Raw genomic sequence first — 16,947 nt, 5'->3', positions numbered from 1 at the left:
TGTGAGGTCAGGGACTGGCAAAAGCCTAAAGCAAATACAGCAAAGAGTTCTGCTAGTATCTTAAAATTTATTTTCATGTAAGCCACAGACTTCTTCAGTTACAAATGTCAGATGAGATACTATGTGTATAACCTGCAAAAACCAAAAGCTCTTAAGGAGTGGTAAATTAGCTTCAAAAAGCTGATACAGTACTGATACATTTGTAACGTTTTCATTGTGAGATTTTTTTTTTTTTACATTAAAAGTTCCTTCAATTGTACCAGCTATCCTGTGTTAGTGCAGTAAAGTAACAGACACTCATTCTTTAATTTTTTTTTTCTAAGGGGTGGTAAATACCCGTAGCTTCCCTGTGACTTCATTCCATTTTGCAAGAGCTTTTTCCACTGAGTAAATTGTATTTTTTTTTTCTGAAGTAGGAATAAAAGCTCTCTCTGCATATGACCCTAAACAATTATCTGGCTTTCTGTGATGTTTTTAAGAGTTCCAGTTCACAACTGAGAGACTCACGTCATGCTTTTTTCAAATTTATGTATCTGGTTAAATAGGTGTAGGGGATAAAAAAAAAGAATCATAGGATTTTGGTTTGCTATCTCATTGAAAGGCAGTCTTTTCCATAGATTTTGTTAATACAATAAATAGCTAATATAGGTAGTTACGTCAGGCAGTCTAGTTGTATGTAGCTGTTATAACCTTGCTGTAGACTGTTAACTGAATTTGGTAGCAGTTGGTCTGCATGCACTATTGTGTGTGTGTACATATATATATTATATATATATGTACATGCATATACATATATATATATTCCAGTGTCCATTATTTTTGATTCTTGGTTAGCATGTTCTAGGGCAGTGATTCTGTAAGTTTGTGTGACCACTCAGTTCACAATCTTCAGTTTCCAAATTTAAGGTAATGGAGCAGTGCTAAGTTTTCTGCAGACCAGTTATAGCCTGCTTATCATGACTATGAATAAAGTTTTGGAGTTGTTGATCTAGGGTGCCCAGTCTTCTGTTTTCATTGCTGGTGTTGTAGCCATATTTATTTATTCATTTATTTTCTAGTGATTAGAAAATTTCAGTGTCCATTGATACAGTCAGGTTAACGTTTATTAGCATTTTATATATTCACAAAATACTGGTGCTGAATACTTACAAATACTAAAAAATGAATACTAATTTACTAAATACTAATACTAAAATACTACAGAAAATGTTCTTCATTTTATGTATTCATAAGGGTCTTAATTACTGTGTGTAACATCCTTACACTTCTATAGGTATTGCTCACTTTATTTACTTTCTTGGTGCTCTTTTTTTATATTACAATAAAATAAACGTCTTAATGCATTGGACTAAATCTTGCTCCACTATGTGGTGCAAGTCTTTTCATCAAATTTGTAACGTCTATGTGTAAATTAACAATTTCTATACTTTTGACAGTTGTCATCCTCATGGTGTACAGAACTCAATGCTTTTGTGCCTTCTCAGCTGTTTATGCAGAAATTATGCAAAGCTGCTTCTGTAGTGATTTTTTTTTTTTCCTTCAGAAAGATTTGGACAGGCAGTTATTTAATTATGCTTGCATTTTGTTTTATTGTTAACCAATATTCTGGTGTTTATTACAAAATGTTGTTTTAGCTATTGCAGCAATTACTATAAAATAAGACTCTGACATATAAAAAAAATTCCTTTAAACAAATCTGCACACTCCGTTTGGGCTCCTATTTAAAGCACAGGAACCCATGTTTCTGTGGCAAGAGCCATGCAGGAGATATTTACCTCTTAAATGGCTGATTTTTTTTTTTTTTTTTTTTACACGGAATGGCTGTGGTCAGTTTGGTCTTGTGGAATTTAAAAAACCTGCAAAAAGGGCTAGATAAGTATTCTAAATAGTTGTTGCTGTATTAAGGAACTTAAAAAAAGTTGTACGGTCTGTAGCAACTCACTTAAAAGTTCATTTTACTGGAAAACAAAAGTAAGTAATGATTTAAGATAAAAATTTTAAACAGCAGAAACACCAAAACATTAGAGCATTGAATTTTTATTTTGAAATATTTCTTACTCAACAAGATGAATTTATTTTATGAGCAGCATGTCACAAAGTGGCTTCATTGCTACTTGTGAAAAAATAAATAGGGTCATCAGAGAAAAAACAAACAGTTGGCTGTTTTCAAATCGAAGGGTATAAACTTTAAGAGTGACTATAGAGCTCCAGTAGAGTAGCTAGAATTTTTGAGATTAAATAAGTAATTTCTTGGGGAACTGTTTCAGATCTATGGTTGTGGTTTTGTGTGGTGTGTTTGTTGTTGTTGTTGGGGGTTTTTTTGAGACCCCAGAGCATTCAAGGACTGAGATTGCAGTGGTGACTTTAAATCTGTTCTGTTTTTTTTTTTTCATAGTTCTGCTTTAGGAAGGTTGGTGAGGTGATAATGAGTATTCAGTAACAGCCTGTGAATGTTATTCTCTTTATAAGACTAGCATTTTCATGTTGTTGTGATCACTCTCATGTAGCTTTCTGTTATGTATTTGTTATCAGAATGCATATAAGCAACACTGAATTGAAACCTTTATCAGAGTGACTTAAATGATTTACAGCCAGAATTGCCACAGGAAATTCATGTGATTTAACATGTTTGGTGTTTTCTGAAGTGTTCTATTTTCTTTTTACTCTTCATCACAATTTAATAAATATGTTCTAAACTATGTACTGGAACACTCTTACAGAAATACTTAAGTATATCATTAGAAAAGCTGAAGTTTGTTTTTCGTTTGCTTTGTGGTGCAGAATGGTGGCGGACAGCGGATACACACTCTCGTTCTGGGGCATCTTTCTTCCCACCGCTCTTGGGAATTCCACCATTGTTTGCACCTCCTGCCCAAAATCACGATTCTACTCCATTCCACTCAAGAGCTACAGGAAAAAATAGTCGGGGCAGTACAGAAAAAGGTAATGGCTAAAACTGTACAGTGAAGGAATGTATTAAACTCGTGCATGTGCAGAAAGATGTGGAATTTGAGCTCTAATTCTTATTGTTCTTCCCATTCCTTAAAAGTTCACCGTGAAGTTATTCTGTCAGCAAAGTGTGTAACATACAAGTATGGGTTTTCAATAACAAAAATGCCCTTACTAATACTATTTTTTACCCTTCTACCTTTGAGAATTTATCTGGGACTGAATACTGGGGAAGATTTTTTTTTTCTTTTGATGTTTATGGGTTTATTTGTGAGCCTGTACTTCCATACTGAATACAGTTCTGCATATAAAAAGCAGATAGCAAGGTAGTTGCGTGCAGGAAGATATGGAGGGGGAGGGATAGGCCTATGATCTCTGCAAAACCAGCCTGTTAGAACATTTTTTTTACAATTCAAACTAGTATTTTCTGTAGTGGTACTTCATGTCTTTTGAAGATACAACATGCATTTGTTTGAGGCACAAGCAGCTTTTTTGTTATAGTTTTAGTAGCTTTTAGGAGACCTGATAGGTATTTCAAAGTCAATCTGATGATAGTTGTGGGATTGCAGAGCAACAAGTTCATGTGGTTATAGGGATATTTTCTTAGAAAACACTTGTTTGGTTTATTGTGGTTTTCTTTGGAGTCTTGATATTTCAAAATCTGAAGCAGATTGTTCTGTGAGATACTTACTGGATTGTATATGTTTTTGTATTTTTTTTTTTTTTGGAGAATCTTGTTTTTCTGTCCCTGATTAAACTCTAGGATAGCTTGGATTTCAGATCTTTTATTTATTTTTTTTAACCTTACAGCATTAGATTTGTTTGCCCTTCAGGTGATGGGTGGTCTGCATGTTTTTGTTCAAGTAAGTCCATGAGCAATTCAAAGTGATTCTTAGATGGAAAAACTGAGATTATGATAGGAGTTAACTGGGAGTAGTCTAGTGTCATGTTAAGGGTTTATTTGAAGCTAGGTTAGTGTGACTGGGGCATCACAAAGAAAGGGCATGCTATTTTAGTGTTTGTTTTTTTTTAAGTGTCACTTTGTAAAATCTGTCATTTTAAGGTATAAATGGATCACTGAATGGGAACAGTACCACTGCAGTATGTGGTATCAGCACATCTGTACTATCCACTAGCATTGCAGCATCTGCAGGACAACTGAAAACTATAACCTCAGGAGCAGGAGGTCGCAAATACAACCAGGAGCAAAGCAAAGCTCAGCTTTTGGACACCAGAGGTGACAAAATCAAAGATAAGGTAAATATGCATAAACAACTTAAGATTCAACTGAAAAAATTGAGATGGTAAGTGTTCAGATTTGTGCGAACAGTTGCCTTTTTAAGTGTTTTATGTCAATACAAAATGTTTTGTTGCTTTTTTTTTTAGTTTTAAACTTTTTACATGTTTATGAACTATTAGCACTAACTTCACTAGATAACATCTATAATTTTTAACATTTTCATTTATGCAATTATAAAATCCAAGTATATTTTAAACACAAATATTCAAGAACATACTATAAAATATATATTGATATATAATTTATGTTATATATATATGTATATATAAAAAATATAATATAATATATAATCACAATATATATTGACATTATATATTAGCATAGTGGACGAAAGGCTTGACATAAGCGAGCAGTGTGCATGTGCAGCCCAGAAGGCCAACTGCATCCTGGGCTGCATCAAGAGAGGCGTGACCAGCAGGTCAAGGGAGGCGATTGTCCCACTCTACTCTGCCCTCGTGAGGCCCCACCTGGAGTATGATCTGTTAGAGCGAGTCCAGAGGAGGGCTACAAAGATGCTCAGAGGGCTGGAGCACTTCTCCTTCCAAGAAAGGCTGAGAGAGCTGGCGCTGTTCAGCCTAAAGAAATGAAAGCTTCAGGGTGACCTCACTGCAAAAGGGGACTTACAAAAAAGATGGAGGGCTACTCTTTGCTCAATCAGATAACGACAGGACGAGGGGGAATGGTTTTAAACTAAAAGAGTGGAGATTTAGATTAGAGGTTAGGAGGGAATTCTTCGCTCAGAGGGTGGTGAGGCACTGGAACAGGTTGCCCAGAGAGGTTGTGGATACCCCATCCCTGGAGGTGTTCAAGGCCAGGTTGGATGAGGCCCTGAGCAACCTCATCTTGTGTGTGGCATGCCTTCTTATGGCAGGGGGGTTGGAACTAGATGATCTTTGAGGTCCCTTTTTTTATGATTCTGTAGAATATTATAATCAAGCTACAACATATAAATATATAAAATTATATTTTCTTGTAGTATAAATCAGAAGAACTGAGTAATATCATTGACTGTGATTCAGCAAAGAGCTTGTGCAGCCATCTGATATTGAAGACATGAGTAGTTTCATAGAGTTAAACTACACGTTTTTGAAGTTCTTTGCTCCTCTTGAAACCAAAATTACTAGATTACTTACTGTCCCATTTCCCGTGTTTTTACTTGGGGTATCAACTGCTGTTGCATTAGAAGCTAAGGAATTCTAGATTAAAATAAATCTTGATTATTTTTTTTTTCGGGTGAGAAAGTTGACCCTGTTGCTTTCTTTCTCTTGCTGCATTATGTTCAGATACAAGATCTGGGTGTTCTGAGGTTTGGCATTTTCAATGGACTGGTGTTTGCATGTATCTACATTAAAAAAAAAAAAAAAAAAAAAAAGCTGTTAAAAATAGCAGTAATATTATTAATTGTATTTGTCTAGTGATATAGCTTTTAATATACTAAAATTAGGGAAATGGTTGACATACTAAAGAACATTTTCCCTCATACCTTACTCATTTTTTAAACCATCAGCAACTTTTGAAGGTATTAAGATAGAGGAATTTGACCTTTTCCTCTCTTAAATATTAGATATATCTCTTTCCTTTTTGAAATTCTTTCATTGTGGATATCTGTGCAAAATGTAAGCTTTGTTTCTACAGTTCAGAAGTAAAGCTTTTTTCCAGATAATGTCTGTGGATATATCTGTATATGTAAATGACATGTCTGACTGATACTGTAGTTAGGCAGAATGCTGGATAAAATTCTCTCTTAATACCTCCAAATAATTTCTCAAAAGGTTATATTGTAAGTAAATAAATAAGAAAACTGTTCTCTGTTTGGCTGTTTGCCCTATTCAGAAAACTGAGCTGGTTAAGTTAGTTACTTGTTAACATGAGTATCACTGGAAGTTTCACCTTTTTTTTCCTTTTCCTCAAATTTCAGTCAGGATCTTTGTCAGCATTATTTTCTTCTCCTTTGTATTATCTTTTGTCTGTAAGTATGAATTTTCTTCCTTTTCTGTGAAACACTTAGATGTGGTTGGTGTTTGTCAATGGAGTTATTTGAACAAACTTTCCAATCAAAACATACAGGATGCTATAGAAGAGAAGTGGATCAGAAGATTTGATTTAATTTTTTTTGTTGTTTCAGTATGTTAGAAAGTGAAGGGATGAAAGACATGGGCTTCTGATGGCTCTTGAACAGGAGACGTTTATTGCCATTTTTCACTATTACATATACTTTCCCCGTAGCCCCATGCGCTGTCCATGCCCCCGAATCTGTCATACAGTTGATTAGAAACCCTCAGACACGCGCCTCGAGCCAGCCAGCATTTGGCCACTGCCCAAAGCTCATCTTTAACACCGTAGTCAATTTACTTTATCTTGACCTTGCTCAAGTTTCTGTTTCTACCGCTTGTTTCCTCGTTATCTCTAATTCAGGGACGTGTGAAACAGCGCAAAGCCACCTGCAAATTCCTTTCCCACAAGAAAGAATCCACAGGTGGAACTGAGTCTCTAAAGCAGGGGAAAAGTAGTCAGTAGGAAGACAATATTTTGTGCTGCGATTTCTGTAGAAAGATGTTTTGCTCTTAAATGTGAAGGTGTAACATCATTTACATCTTTTCCTATTTTCTACTCTCTATAGGAGATTTTATTGTGTAGCTTATTTTGTAAGACTTTTAGTTCCTTATACTTTTGTGTGTTCTTTTCTTTAAGGCTTCTTCAGGGTTTTAATTTTTAATGTTCCTCTGATTTCTTTGATCTTGTCTGTAGTTGCAATTTTCTTTCGGGGTTGTCAGCATGTTAGTTTTCTGGGATAATATGCCTTAAGTTTCATCCTAATGTATACTGGTTCTCTTGTTCCCTAAAGTTGCAAATTACTTAAAGGCTTAAGGTAGTTCATAAAATGTATGTGCACTCGTCAGAGCAAACCCATTTTCTTTGGGTTAGATCAAACCACCTTCTGTCTGGGTAGTGGGCTGTTTCACAGTCTGTAGCTTTGCCCACGCTGAACGTGACCATAAAGTCACTAGCAAGTGACTTTATGTCTCTTGCTAGTCTCCCACTCTAATCTGTGCTGGTGGCGTGCAGGCCTTTTTGTACTGTGGTGGCCAGAACTGCACACAGTACTCGAGATGAGGCCGCACCAACGCAGAGTAGAGCGGGACAGTAACTTCCCTTGACCGACTAGCAATGCTGTGCTTGATGCACCCCAAGATATGGTTGGCCCTCCTGGCTGCCAGGACACACTGCTGGCTCGTATTCAGCTTGCTATCAACCATAACCCTCAGATCTCTCTCTACGGGGGATGAAGGGCAAAAACTAGGATAGGATCCTATTTATGTAGCTCCAGGATGCATTGTTACTTTTATTACTTCAGATCATGATTTGTTCTTTATTTTATGACCTTCATGAAAAAATGCTCTGCATCTGTGAAAAATATTAAACAGAAAGATACTTAAATATGATGTCAAAGAGGTCAGCAACAAAACATTTAGGACCTACTGTAGACAGGTACAGTTTTTTAGAACTGCTTTTTTGTCTGCATACATTCAGATCACAGTCCCTTACATGAAATACCAGCTGACACTTTTCTGAATTGAGCAGTGAAACAGTAAATCCAAATAAATATAAATTTTTAAGATATCTCAACAACAAACCAATGCATGTGGTGTTATGCATAAGGCATGTTTAGAGAAGTTTTACTGTGTTCATCACAAGAATCAATAAAGAAAATGTAGTTTAAAAGAACATACAGTTACCAGCCAATTGACAAGTAACTGAGACTCAATCCACTTACAGCTTCTACATTTCATGGATGTTTCGTGATGTAAATTCAGTCCCACTTAAAAGAAGTTTATGTTCTTCTACTAATATAATTGAATTCCTTCTTAACAAGACAAAGATTATTGACATAAAATTGCTTTCTTTTTAGTACCTTGATTTATTATACACAAACCATGAACAAAATAGGTAACTATTTTGTTGGCATTAACTATTCCAAGAGGTTTATTTTTTTCTTAACAAACCATTTATTTTTAAAGCACAGTTTCTCTGATGTTCCCATTTGTATTGAATTGCTGCATCTTTTTTTAACCTCTATGCACCATTTTTGCTGTCCATCTATCTTCCTTTTGACTGTTTTTACAATTTCTGTTAGTGACTTTATGTGCCCTGTTCAGATGCTACATAGGCATCAGAAGCAGAATGTTAGTATCTGTAATTTTGTTTCATGTGATTCTCTACCTTCCAGCATCTTTCTGCCAACTCTACTTTAAATGCACCCTGATGCAGTAATACATACTTTCATGTCTCTCTCACATATCTACCATTATAATACTCAAGTCTCAATGAAGCTCCTTCACATACGTTTATAAAATGTATTTCTTTTAATTAGCTTCTTTAAAAAGCTAATTTTCCCCATATCTTGCATTTTCAAATCTGGTCTTGCAGTGTAAACATCTCAGAGGTTAGTTTGTTTTTTTCTGACATTGCTTCTCCATTCTTCTGTTTCTTCATTTGCTTTCCTGCTCTGGTCTGCAAATTGATTCTTTCCAAGAAGAATTTAAATATAACGTTGTCAGAGTATTTCAGCAGGTTTTGGTCCTTTTTCTAGAAGCAATTCCCAGCAGCAATTTGATTGTTTTCAGTCGCCATAAACTTATACCGCTGAATAACACATACTGTGAAATTACAAATAATGTAGTTTAAATGAATATGCTTCTTAAATAGATTGGTGAATTTAATACATGTTGCTCTTTCTGTGTTACTTTTGCCAAAAATCTTTCGGTTTTTGAATTTTTGGAAGCAATATATTCTGTGGATGTTTTCTAGACCTGAATTCCAGACCAGTTTTCTAGGCTCTAATTCGATTTCTTGCTTTGAAATGTAGGTTGCCAACTACAGTCCTGCCAGTGTGCCCCAAAAAACATTTTGGCAGGACCTTGTGACCTGTGTCGTTTTCATCACCTTGTGAAATGCTTCTTAGTTTCTTGCTAAGGCTACCTTAGTTGTGTTCGAGGATTGCAGGCCCCTTTACTCCGAAGTCTTAGTGTTTTTTGTTTTGAATATTATGCATACTAAAAGGTGATTCAACAGATTAAAGCTGAACCATTAATAGAGCATTCATCTTCCTGTTAGAAGCCCAGAAAAAAAGCAGTGGAAAGCTCCAGTAATAGCGACAGTGATTCAGGCTCTTCTTCAGACACATCGAGTGAAGGCATAAGTAGTAGCGACTCTGATGATCTAGAGGAGGATGAAGAAGAGGAGGAGGAGGACCAGAGTGCTGAAGAAAGTGAAGATGATGAATCTGATTCTGAAAATGAAACACATCACAAAACCAAGAACAAGGTATGACATCTCACTTTGATGTTTGCAGTTTTGTCACTGAAAGCTGTTGGTAAAAAAAAAAAAGATACAATGTTTGTACCATAGAATAATTATTTAACATTTACAAACAACATTTACAACATTTACAAATGTTAGGAATGCTGGGTTTGGTTTGGTTTACTTTTTTTTTTTTTCACTTTCCCTTTTTTTGGTATCTTTTTCTTGTTCCTGAGGGGCTAGGGGGTAACAAGTGGTAGATTGTTTTATTGTCAGGTGGGAAATAAATTCAAAAACAAACAAAAAAAGCCCCACACTGAACACCAAGAAATGATGTGCTGTGCATTTATAGTGTATTGGAAGTATACCTTTGCCTAAATATTGCATTTTGGCAGGGCAGTTGCCTTTTTTCTAGTAGGATAGTTACTTTTCCTGATAACCAATAGAAGAGAAAGATTTGAATCTACTAGGAATCCTGTTAGGTTTACAGTTGACAGTACATTTTAAAATGATCACGTTTTAGTACTCTTTCTCTACTATTAGCATTGTATTCATACGCTGAAGCTATCTTGGAAAGAAAAAAAAGCCTAAATATGTAACAAGATTTTTTTAAATTTATTTTTCGTCTTCAGCAAAGAAGAGTATAATCATTCTTCGAGGATGGATAATGTAATTTTTTTTTCAGCATCTTTAACTGATGTAATATGAACAGTCATAAATGTATGTTTTGCAGGTGCTAATGCATAGTGGTGTAACAGATACGAAAACTGATGGACAAAAAACACTTGAAAAGCCCCAAGAAAAAAGAACACACCAGCAGATACCTCTTGTGTCTGATTCCCAGACTCACTCATCGTTCCAGTCCCAGCAGAAGCAGCCTCAGGTTTTGTCACAGCAGCTTCCATTTATTTTCCAAAGCTCTCAGGCAAAGGAGGAATCTGTGAACAAACACACTAGCGTAATACAGTCTACAGGATTGGTTCCCAATGTGAAACCTTTGTCTTTGGTACATCAAGCCAAAAAGGAAACCTATTTAAAACTCATAGTTCCGTCCTCTGATCTACTCAAAGCAGGGAATAAGAATACCTCTGAAGACTCTGTCCCTTTGACCAGCGATATACGATCAAAACGAGTGAGTGAAAAAACACTGTTTTTCTAACTATTTATAACCTGTACTGTCTGCTTAACAAGTTGTTATCAAGACTTAATAGTGTGTTATCAAACTTTCAATATAATGTTAAAATATAATTTAAAGTGGTCTGCAGTTTGTTGTTAAATTTGAACCTTTTCTTTGAAGGTCACCTAGTAACTTTGGTATCATACTATTGTAAATACAGTAAGCCCTGTAATACTTGGACACAAGGGATAACTAAAAATGTAACTGCATTTGGAAGGGCTTCAGTGTGGTGGTTTATGAAGGTTATAAACTACTCTGTTTAGATGCTGACAAAGAAAGGAAAGGACTTTTTGTGCACCTCTTAAAGAAATTTGAGCAACTAAAATCAACATCAAAATGAGAAAAATACTCCTGAGAAATTTTATGGGCTTGGACGTTTTAGCTTTGCTTCTCATAGTTTTAATCAAAATGCTAGTCTAATACTTTCAATATCTAGTCATATAAGCGAGACTATTCTTTGTTTCAAGTTGGTTATTTTTAAGTCAAAGTAATTAAAGCTACCTTTTAAAATCGTGTTTTAAAACCAGAGAGCTGGAATCCTCAAAAATGTCAATTTACTTTTTTTTTTTTTTTTTTCTCATAGAGAGGGGGTGTTCATGGATTGATAGCTATTAACACTCAGTATGGCCTTTGCAATAAAATTTTTATTTCCTTTTTCCTTTCATGGTTCTACAATATGTTTACACGTATCTAACCTAACAGTACTGTAACTTATTCTTTGTAGATTATATACTTTTTTTTTATTGTTGATTAAGGCAGAATTGTTTTTGTTGACTTGTGATGACTTTTCATAATTTCTGGTCTGTTTATTTGTAATGGAGATTGGAAGATAAAAATGTAATATTTTAAAAATGTTGAAGCTGGATATATATATGTATAAATATGTTTATGAAGATGTTTCTTTTTTTTTTTTTTAAACACCTCATTATAAGTAGTGTAGATGAAAAGTAAAATAAAGTCTGATTCACAGCTAGCTCACCATCTAAGGATTTTAAAGTTTTAACGCAATTTTTATTCCTAGTCTGGAAAAGAAACACTACTTCTTTCAACTCCCAGTTGCTTCTTAACATTTAAATAAGCTAATCATTTAACTAGAATTTGTAAATAAATTATAATTATGACAACACGTGTCTTTGCCATCGGAAGAGGCTTCTGTTGTCAAATTTAGGTTGAGAGTCTTTAGGTGGTGGTCCATTTTCCATTTAGTGTTTTGATTTCTTTGTTACTGGAAACAAGCACTATGTAAATATTTTTATGGGTTTTGTTTGATAGTCAGTTTTAAATGGTAGTGACTTCAAGATGTATTGTATTTGACTTAATATTTAAAAATTGATTTTAGATGCACCATATTCTTCTTTTTTAATCAAGGAAGATGAATTTTCTTTATCCTTGGAATAGTCTTGAGACAAGAGCTTTATATGTATTTCTGAAGCACTAATGACTACTATGTCATTTTAAGTTTTATCTGAAGAAATATAAAGTACTATTTTTTCAGAGATTAAAGCCTAGCTTAACACAGTGCTTTTGGGTAATAACATTTTTCTGATGATTTTCTGGATAAAACGTTTCTGTGCCAAGAGTCCTCTTGTTTTTTTCCAGTTTTATAGCCATTAGTATGTTTGTATTTACTGTGTACTTTAAAATAGACAAATTCCTAAAGATAGTTTAAATTCAGTAATGAAATTTAATATACTGAAATGAGTAAAAAGTGTGTTTATCTTTATGTAGGTACATAAAGGTAATCTATTTTTCTTTTTTTTTTAAGATCATGCTTAATTTCTTCATGAAAACTGTTGTCCAGAGCAATGCAGCAATCTTCCCTGCATTATTTAGATCAGCTTTGTTTTGTGTTCAGTTCATCTTTTCTTACTTGATTTACACTGAAAATCCCAGGATTTAAAGACTTAACTTGTAGCTACTCATCTCTTCTGTTGTCACTAGCACCTACTTTTGACCTACTAAAAATAGTTTTTCTGAAAGCACATTTTAAAGATTTAATAGAGTTCATCTGGCTGAAAAAAAAAAAAAGAAAAGAAAATCCAGATTTTATTCCTCTGTCTTCTTATTTCTTTAGGAACAATATAAACAGACATTCCCAGCAGCACATCTAAAGAAACAAGAATCATCTAAGAACCTGAAGAAGGTTATTGCAGCTTTGTCAAGCTCCAAACCAACATCTAGTTCACCAGCTCATCAAAAACTCACATCTTTGGAAAACAACCATTCTAATCCATTCCTGACAAATGCACTTCTAGGTAATCACCAACCCAATGGAGTTATTCAGAGCGTCATCCAGGAGGCTCCTCTTGCACTTACTACGAAACCGAAATCCCACACCAAGATCAATGAAAGTGTAGCCATTTCTAGCAGTACCCCCTTTTCTTTGCCAGTGAACTTGAGTGCATGTGGGAAAAAACCAACTGGTAACCGGACACCTGTTATGCCCTCTACCTCTCCTGTGTTACCTGGTTCAGGAAAGGACAAAGCAGTCAGCAATAACGCAGTAAATGCAGTAAAAACACAACACCGCCTTCATTCTCCAAAACTGGTGGTGGAGCAGTTCAGAGGGGTAGACTCAGATGCCCCCAGCAGTAAGGACTCTGACGATTCAAATGATGATGATGACGACGATGAAGATGAAGATGAGGATGATGAAGATGATGATTCTGATGATAGCCAATCAGGTGGTTTAATCTTTTTAATAGGAAAAACAAACTTTTTTGTGTGTGTGTTGAAAACATGCATTATCCCCACTGTATTTCAAAATGAAGGCAACGTTGAGGCAGCATGGTCCACCCAGTGTCTTCAGGATACCATGGAAAGTAGCGCATGCCTCCAAGTCCTTCCTTATGTTATATCCAAAATCATGTTTTGAGTATTCTGATACTTGGTCACATGGCAGGTATACTTTCAGCTGCCTAGTAAAGGGGGTCTGAGGGCCTTCTGGAAAGGCTGTTGGAGACCTGACATCCAGATAAATCACCCAGCCTACAGTTCATGTACTGTTTGGATGGCAGTGTGCTCAGAAGAGTGTTGGAGACAGTAGGCTGTTAACGGTTAATTATTCTGTTAGGCAGAGCCCATTTGCAGAGCAGGCTTCCCCATCCAGAGAGAAAGTAAGGCAAATTGCTTTCAAGTTTTCAAGACTGGCAAGAAAAATGTATTTCTAGGCTTCATTCAGGAGCATGGTAGTGAGTGAGCAAGATTACAGGAAGGTACCAGGACAGTTGTAAAGGCTGCAATGTTCACAGATATCTTTCAGGTTGCTTTTTTAAGTCTTTGAATCAGTTCAGAAAGGCTAGACCTGTTTTGAAGACTTGATTATATTCCCAGCTACTCCCTCCCCCTGTGAGCCCACGTCCCTTGTGTTCAGCTCCACCTTTGTTATTCTCTCTCCTCCTTTTATCCACATACCCTATACTAATCCTTTTTTTGTCTTCAGAACTGTAGCCAGTCTTCCATTCCTTATCCTGTCTACCCTTTACCCTATCTCTAACTCTTCCTTTTTCCAGATTGTGACACCTCCAGTTCTGACATCTCTTTCCCTCTACCCAGTTCCACCATTTGCTTCTTCCTCTTTATGCTAGATTTCACAGCCTGTGAAGTGCCATTCATGTGCAAGTGCTTGGCCACTGCCAGGCTCACAGAGGAGTCTTACTTAGCTGTAGCCATAGTAAACAATCTCTTCACAGAATCATAGAATGGCTCGGGTTGGAAGGGACCTTAAAGATCATCTAGTTCCGACACTCCTGCCCCCCTCTTAAAACACTTCAGTTTCTGTCGATCTTCTCCTCATGGGAAAAACAAGGAATTCAGTTCCAAACAGCGGTGCATTATAGTGGAGGATTACTTTATGCTGTCATTATTTTAGTCGTTTAAAAGTTTAGGTAATTCGTTATAACCTTCAATTGCTACTCAGGAAATGTTTTAAAAATTTTGAATTCAAAACACCTTACTTAATAAGACCAAAGACTTTGCAAGTGTTAAAACTTAAGTGTTTGCTATTAGTAACTTGGTCATAATGTGCCTTTTGCTATGTTTTTTTAAAGAGTCCGACAGTAATTCTGAATCGGATACCGAAGGGTCTGAAGATGAAGATGATGAGGATGATAAGGATCAAGATGAATCAGATACAGACACTGAGGGAGAAAAAACTCCACTGAAACTGAATAAAACTGCTTCCTCCATGAAGAGCTCTTCCATTGGTCCTGCAGCTCATTCCACCCCGCTTAATCTCCAAGCAGCAAAGACCCCAAGCTCTGCACCAGCTGCTTTATGTCCAGAGTCCCAGCCTGCAGTTTTTCTTGGGACAGCACCATCTACTCTTACACCAAGTACACACTGTGGTATCTGAATGTCTTTTTATATAATTCAGTTATACACCTAAGTGGCATGTGTTGCAAAACTACTTATAAAAAGTAGTTTAGGCACTGATATCAGGTGATTTTTTTCATGAGTGTTTGCAACAGACCTTAAAATCATTCAGCAGAATTGCAAATACCTGGAATCTGAACATTACACTTAGCCTAGGACGTCTTAGTCCATGTAATTATTTGAGAGAAAGTAAGATGTATTAACCAGATTTCATGATGATTACACTAAAACTATTGTTTGGTCTTTATTTACCATTTTATTCCAAACTAGTAATTTTTTGCTTACTTCTAACTTCTATGTATCATAGCTTGCACACAGCCTTCTATTTCTGCACCTTCTTCAACAAAGCTAGTGACTGTGTTTTGTTAAAATATATCTTTATTCATTATTTGTTTTGAAATTCTCAATAAGAATGTATGGATCATGCCCACAGAATTATTTTTGAAAGTTTCATGGAAGGAACCATTCAGCAGTTTCCTGATACTTTTGTAGTGTTTATAATTCTTTATCTGGTTACTAATTTGAATGATTAAGTAATTACAGCTGCTGCAGAAAGGGCTGCGTTTTTGAAAGTCAGTCACACTCCTCAGTTTGTACAGTATCAAATCAAGTTTCATATTTACTGCTTTGAATTAGCAACTTGATATTTAATTAACGTACAAGTAAGTAGTTTTTTAATGGTGACATCCACTCATAATTGTTTTTTGTACTTGGATTCAGTGGAATAGGTGTTAGATGCCATGTCATGAAGCGCATTAATTTTGAAGGAATATATTGTGATCTACCTCATGTTTTTCCCAGAAACAAGCATATGAATTACGCAGTTTGTGGAAGATTTTACACGTATTGGGAGTAATCAGAATTCTTAAAGTACAAAGTTACTTTATTTCTTAGAAATCTGGGATGATATATGATACTTCTAAAAGGCTGTTAGTGGATTTTTGTTAGTGTGTTGAGGTAAGAGATAGAATACATTGATTTTGTCTCCTTGTTTTAGGCCTAATACTTTTTTCCTACTAAGAATGGCTATAAATCTATTAAAATATTTTTGTGTTCATCTTACCTAAAGGTAATTTATTGCTGAAGAGGTTTAGAGTCTCTTCTCTATATCTGGTTTGCATTGGAGAACTCATTTTTTCAGTTCAGTTGTATTTGGACAAACAACGTTCCTCCCTCTACCAGGAGTGTTAGAAGTAATGTAATGATCATGTTAGCTTAAGACTGCAGATATGTGTCCAAGCAGTTTGGCATTCAGGCATGGGCAGCTCCACGCTGTTTTCTGTCGAGGATTCTAATCAGCAGTTGTTTCCAGATCATTCAGTCTTCTCCATTGGAAACCTGTGCCATTACACCATACGGTACTCCTTCTAACTGTAATAGGTTGGAGCAAATTTCAAAGATGTGGTTTGATAAGGATACTCTCTCATGTCCACTTAGGAAGAGTTATATCACACTCTTATCACAAGGTCTAGACAAATCTTCCTAAAAGTTAGTCTCTGCACGTAGTTGATAGCTTACTGTTCTCTCAAAAAAGCCTGTGAAAAGAACCAACCTTCAGCACTCTTTAAAGCCTCACATTTGATAATTTTTTCTATTTTTTTTGGATTCAGTCTCTTAAATAGCACCAAACATATCAACAGCTGTTTGAATTCTGAATAGCTGGAATAATCCTGAAAAAATTTCTGCATGTCATAGTTGATGGCAGTCTATGCAGTACTTTTGAAGACAGAGTCTAGTCATATACGGATTTTTAAAGTAAAGGGTTTTTCCCTTTTCATCTTCTGTAATGAAAAATATTAAATATGTTCTGGTATAGAAACACAGGTGTTCATGGAATTATTACAGC

At 35.5% G+C, this 16,947-nt stretch overlaps 1 protein-coding gene across 22 annotated transcripts in view; it reads left to right on the top strand.

The window, feature by feature from the left end:
• The window catches only part of BAZ2B (bromodomain adjacent to zinc finger domain 2B), a 142,822-nt gene that overhangs the window by 78,270 nt on the left and 47,605 nt on the right, over positions 1-16,947 (top strand). For 21 of the 22 annotated variants that reach the window (XM_048054016.2, XM_048054014.2, XM_048053997.2 and 18 more), the window contains 6 exons: positions 2,782-2,943; positions 4,013-4,206; positions 9,365-9,574; positions 10,284-10,682; positions 12,802-13,411; positions 14,777-15,073. In XM_048054016.2, coding sequence (XP_047909973.1) covers positions 2,782-2,943; positions 4,013-4,206; positions 9,365-9,574; positions 10,284-10,682; positions 12,802-13,411; positions 14,777-15,073 — 1,872 coding nt within the window. The remainder of the gene's footprint in view (positions 1-2,781; positions 2,944-4,012; positions 4,207-9,364; positions 9,575-10,283; positions 10,683-12,801; positions 13,412-14,776; positions 15,074-16,947) is intronic. The other variant, XM_048054000.2, reaches the window with a different exon arrangement.

The sequence above is a fragment of the Anser cygnoides genome, chromosome 6, assembly GCF_040182565.1.
Source record: "Anser cygnoides isolate HZ-2024a breed goose chromosome 6, Taihu_goose_T2T_genome, whole genome shotgun sequence".
Lineage (NCBI taxonomy): Eukaryota > Metazoa > Chordata > Aves > Anseriformes > Anatidae > Anser > Anser cygnoides.
Note: the sequence above shows the minus strand (reverse complement) of the source record. Positions and strands in the feature narration are given on the sequence as shown.